General features: G+C 39.9%; 1 protein-coding gene across 1 annotated transcript; it reads right to left on the bottom strand.

Moving 5' to 3' along the window:
* Positions 1 to 248: 248 nt before the first annotated feature.
* On the bottom strand, positions 249 to 5,733 carry LOC107081196 (integrin alpha-M-like; the record flags this gene model as incomplete). Its single annotated transcript, XM_015369398.1, has 5 exons — positions 5,624 to 5,733; positions 4,561 to 4,697; positions 829 to 969; positions 482 to 703; positions 249 to 382 (listed from the first exon to the last, which is right to left on the bottom strand). Coding segments are annotated over exons 1-5 (740 nt in total), but the record flags the coding sequence as incomplete, so codon positions are not given.
* Between the last annotated feature and the right edge of the window lie 6 nt (positions 5,734 to 5,739).

Here is a 5,739-nt window from a genome sequence, read left to right as displayed (position 1 = left end):
AGTTAAAATTAAATGCTGTAACTGTGGTAGACAACATACAGTACTTCTACTTATTGCTTTGGCTTTTGGCTAGATCAACTTAGAATTGCAGATTTGAATCTGAATTTGTTACACCTGCTTCATGAAATGGACACCACACAGATTGTCTCAGTAATATTTCATTCTACCAACATATTTAATATGCAAATGAAGATTTTTTTATAAGTAATATTTTTGTGTTATGATTTGTTTATCTTCACAGGACTAACCTCAGTAAGATAACTTTTCCCTTTGAACCCACGGCTAAGTCAGGAAGTCCGTCACCGCTCTGATCATAAGAAGACTGACTGATTGAGATACCAAACAACTTCAGTCCTCCTTGGATTTCAGAGGCAGCAATCCTCTGTTTAATGGGAAACATGTTGCTTCATCAAGTTACAAACATGAAATGGTTCATCACATGAAAAACATTGAGAATGTTTCATGCTTTTGTTTTGCTCACCTGTGAGTATTTAGCATTTATTTTTTTCCCTCCCTCTCCTTGAAATATGTAGATGCTGCCTTGGCCATTATTTTCCAAAGGAGCCCCAACGGCCAAATCATTGAATCCATCTGCATTTATGTCGGGAAGGACAGCAAGAGACGACCCAAATCTGCCTCTGTCAGGTATGCCTTTTAGTTTTATTATGAGTGATGGATTATCGATAAAATTGCAAGACACAGTCTGGAGCAAAGTAAGGATGGGGGAAAAACATACCTATGTTTTAACTTGATCTTAACAGAAGATAATGTTACATCGACTAACTTGGTTAAAGTAAAAAAAAAAAAGATAAAACATGAGACAATTACCAAACGAGTTAATCCACAGACATAAACTCGGCCTTCTCCATCATTTTCTTTGAACATTGGAGCAGATATCAGTATCAGATCAGTCACACCATCAGAATCCACGTCCATGGCACAAACCTCTGCCCCGAAATATTCCCCTGTCTGAAAGCACAGTGGTTAATGATCATCAGAAAGAATCATGAACTTCTTTTGATACCAGCATTAGCTGTATAGACACTTTAGCTGGACCAATGTCAGCGCAGGAGGCAAGACTTTACTATGTAACTCTCATCACCAGAATGACCCATAATGCAGCAGCACTTTGGCATTGGGTGCAGGAGTTTGCCCTGCTTTTGGAGGGTTGCTGGTTCAAGCCCTGGCTCCGGCTTTCAGTGTCATCGTGTCCTTTACCTGTATTGCCTACTGATGCTGGCCAGAGGGCCCGGTGGCACCAGTGTAAGGCAGCCTCGCTTCTGTCAGTGAGCCCCACGAATGCTGTGGCTACAATGTAGTTTGTAGCCACAAACATAGTGTTAAGTGCCTTGGTCAAATATCCTGACCTGAAAAAGCCCTATATAAGTACAGACCATTTACCATAACAACAAGGTGGAGACCACAAAGGAGCAATGTTGCCATAAAAATCAAGAATGTAATAGAGAGTGCACTTCATATCCTCAGATATTTTAGGGCAAAACAGGTTTCTTCAAAGGCTTGACATGTTTCATGGACTACAAAATAAAAAAAAAAAGAACACATTGCTTGGATACTTGGTTGCGTCCCATTCATAGCTATCTAACCTTATTTGAAATCAAGCTCTACCAGCTCTTTACCAGACTAATATGCTGTGGACACATCCTATCACTCTGGCTGTCCAGCAATAGACAGTGTTATAATATTATCTTAAATATAGCTGACACCAGATATTTACATACAGTATAAAAAAAAGACCAGAGTTTTAGTTCAACCTCTACTAAACGTTCTTGGTATAAAATAAATCTCTAAGTTGAATGTCAATTTTTAACTATGTTAATTCTTCAGGACATCACAACCATTTCTACTGTTTGACATGATCTAAAAAAAAAAGAGGCAGCATCCAGGACGGCATAAATACAGCCTGAAAACTTGACGTGCGGAGAAATTTTTTTTAAAATAATCCTTACTCTGAGAGCTAACATGGTAATCACACTGGTCATGTATCTGCACATGTTTTGTGTTTCCTATAAAGAGCCATACCCATGAAACTGTGATTTCTTTATGTGATTGCTTGGACAGTTTTCAAGCTGCATGTTAAATGAGTGTGTGCATGAATGGGTGAATGACTGAATGTAATGTAAAGTGCTTTGGTCAAGCCTTCTGACTTGAAAAAGCGCTATATAAGTACAGTCCATTTACCCTTAACTCTGGCTGTTAAAGAAGCACTAACAACAAGCAATAAAAAGTGGCAAATTTTATTTATCTGATCACCATCAGATGAGAATGAGTCCAAAAAAAGGAGGCTTACAAAAGATTTAGGCTAAAGTGGCACCATCATTGCACAACTATGCGCCGAGGCAGACTTGTAGCCCTGGCCTTCCTAGTAATAAACAGCCTTCCTTGTTTATTACCTGAACAGAGTTAACAGGGTATCCAGTCAGTTTCAAAACAGCTGCACAACAAGACAGGGGACCTGGTGAGTATGTGTACACAGGAAATGACAGATAACTAATGCAGAATCCATGCTGAAGTTAGCAGTAAAACCAGAAATCTGACCTGACCAAAAATTGGCAAATTATTAGTTACAGCTATTTACTTATACTTAACATGCACAAAATGAGATGGAGGTTTAATTTAACAATCAGGGTCATATTGAAGAACAAGGAGCAGAGGGATTTTTTATCTGAGCCTAAAAAAAAGCATTTAAAGTAGATAAACATATTAAAAGGTAATTTAGACCACTTTGTTTCTCATTTTTACACCTAGTCCAGAACAACACAATATAACTTCAGTTAAATCAAACTTCTGTGAAATCAAACTGTCCACTTAGGAAGGAAGATTGACAATCAATTTCAAATGCTGTTGTGCAAATGGAACTGATGGCAGGTGGAAAATATTCGCAATTAGCAAGACACACTCAATAAAGGAGTGGTTCTGCAGGTGGGGACCACAGAGAGCTTCTAACTACCTATGCTTTCTGCCTGGTATTTTGGTCACTTTTGAATGTAGTAGCATGAGAATGCGTTACAACCAGTTCAGTTTTGAGGAGTTATAGCTGTTTTTATTTCTTTTTATATTTCTATTTTTTATTCTAGAATGCTTACTGTTGTGTTTTTGTTTTTTTTTGTTTTTTTCTTGGTAGACAACAGATGAAAAATAGCCTTTTGGCTAATTCTGGTGCATTTGCAGGAATTGTTTTTAATGTACACTGTGCCTGTCAAATAAATCAATAAATTAAATTAAACCCACACAAGTGGCTCAGGTAGTGCAGCTCATCCAGGATGGAACATCAATTAAAGCTGTGGCAAGAAGGTTTGCTGTGTCTGTCAGCGTAGTGTCAAGACGCTGGAGGCTCTACCAGGAGACAGGCTAGTACACCAGGAGACGTTGAGAAGGGTTAAGGAGGGCAACAACCCAGGAGCAGGACCTCTACCTCTGCTTTTGTACAAGGAGGAACAGGCGGAACACTGCCAGAGCTCTTCAAAATGACCTCAAGCAGACCACAAGTGTGCATATGTCTGCACAAACGGTTAGATACCAACCTCATGAGAATGGTATAATGGCCCAATGTACACAGAAGAGGGGTTGTGCTCACAATCCAACACCTAGCAGGATTATTGGCATTTGCGAGAGAACACCAGGATTAGCAAATTTGCCACTGGCACCCTGGGCTCTTCACAGATGAAAGCAGGTTCCAACTGTGCACATGTGACAGACATGATAGTCTAGAGACACAGTAGCAAGTGATCTGCTGCCTGCATAATCCTTCAGTATGACAAGTTTGGCATTGGGTCAGTAATGGATAGGAATGGTATTTCTTTGCTGCAATGCCCTTGTGATGCTTGGTATCACTGCCATTAGGTACCGAGATGAGGTCCTCAGACCCCATGTGAGACAAATGCTGATTCGGTTGGCGTTATGTTCCTCCTTATACAGGACAATGGTAGACCTTATGTGGCTGGAGTGTATCAGCAGTTCCTGCAAGATGAAGCCTTTGAAGCTATGGACTGGCCCACCCGTTCCCCTGACCTGAATCTCATTTTGAGCAGTGTATAACACATCAACTGGTGCCAGTAAAGCTTGTCCTATGATTCACTGTGTTATTTAAAGATGCATTTTACAACATTTAGTAATTATGGCCTGGGATCAATATGTACTGCAAATTTCTGTTTTTCAAGTCCAAACCCTCCGTTGCTCACATACACACAATTATCTGGTGTTGCAATTGAACCCAATTAGTGACAAACTGGGTTTTGTTGTTGGGGTCACTATCTCAAACACAACCTTGAACTAGAAATAAAACCCTCACAGCCCCATGAAAAAATTGTTGGCAGAACTAGAAAGATGTTGGGGATTCAGTAAGAAATCTAAACTTGTCACACCAAAAAAAAAAAAAAAAAAAAAATCTCTCCAAAATGTGGCATTTAACAAACATCATTTATTTTTCACTCACTTAAAATAGAAATGATTTAACCTGATTTGATGTTAGACAGAAAAAAAAGAATTAGGTGAGTCTTTTTTGTCCAGTACCTGTAAACATCTGGTAACCAATGTACCTACCTGTGATTGATAGGGGTTGATTTTCTGAATTATTCCTTGATTGAGAAGAATCAGAACAACTCCTTTGTGTTGATATCTTGGAGCACCAATAACTGTCAGCTGGTTTTTATCAGTTTTAGCAATAGCCATGGAATATCCTGTAATTTGAATAGGTCAATTTATTGGATACATCAGTAAAAATAGCCTTTTCACACGTTCATTTTTAAAATTTGTCAAATTGTGGAACAGACTGAAATGAAGCCAAGGCAGAAATTCAACTGAAGAAACTGCTCTCCTACATCCACCTATGATAAATCAGCCAATCAGATTTGAACCACACCTCCACGAAAGACAATAGGCATCCAAAGCTCAACTTAAAAGGCCTCCAATCCGCAATTTGTCTGCCGCCTGGTTGCGCTGTGTGACTTAATTCAGATGACACCGTTTCAACCCACGTCCAGCCCCTCCTCCACCATCGTAGCTAAAACTTCATCAGAGTTAACTACTCCAGGACACATTCTGTATTTTGCCTCTCATTTTAACCGGTCCGGCAGAAGACCGCCATGTTGAGCCTGGTTCTGCCAGAGGTTTCTTCCCAACGAGGAGTTTTTCCTCTCCACTGTCTCCTCATGCTTGCTTATCATGGACAGGTTCTCTCAACCTGTGTTATCCAAACTACACTTCCATCATCCAGGTCCCTGAGTGAAGCTCTAGTATTAGCTAACGCAGTCCACTGGATCTCCACATAAGCTCAGCATACCATCTCGCTAACCAGCAGTCTACAGACTGACCTACGTCATCTATCTCCACTCCACCACCAGCTTCAGGCCCTATTCTTTATTCCTGTTCATGCATATCTATCAAAATTCAGTGCTATGTTTCCTGCCAAGGTTTGAGCGCCTAAGACCAAATAATTGTATCAATTAATTTCTTGTATTTGCCTTTTCTCTTCGTGTGAGTTTTTCAGATCGAAGTGGCTATATAACAGGCAAACGTAATAGACCTCTGGGTGGGTAAATAAATTTTCTGTCAGAAGTTGTGCACAAAAACAGTTCTATAAGAGAGTATTTTGTCCTAATCTTACCAAGGTAACTGTCAGCGTCCAATGTAGACTCAAATGAGTCTTGGCTTTTGGGATTATTAAGTGAATATCTCTTGTACCCTCCTCTCCACTGGTTGGCCCCAACCATGGACATCTGA

Source organism: Cyprinodon variegatus, unplaced genomic scaffold, assembly GCF_000732505.1.
Source record: "Cyprinodon variegatus isolate N-32 unplaced genomic scaffold, C_variegatus-1.0 Scaffold3343, whole genome shotgun sequence".
In the NCBI taxonomy this organism is placed as follows: Eukaryota; Metazoa; Chordata; class Actinopteri; order Cyprinodontiformes; family Cyprinodontidae; genus Cyprinodon; species Cyprinodon variegatus.
The sequence above is the reverse complement of the archived record's forward strand: the minus strand, read 5'-3'. Positions and strand labels throughout refer to the sequence as shown.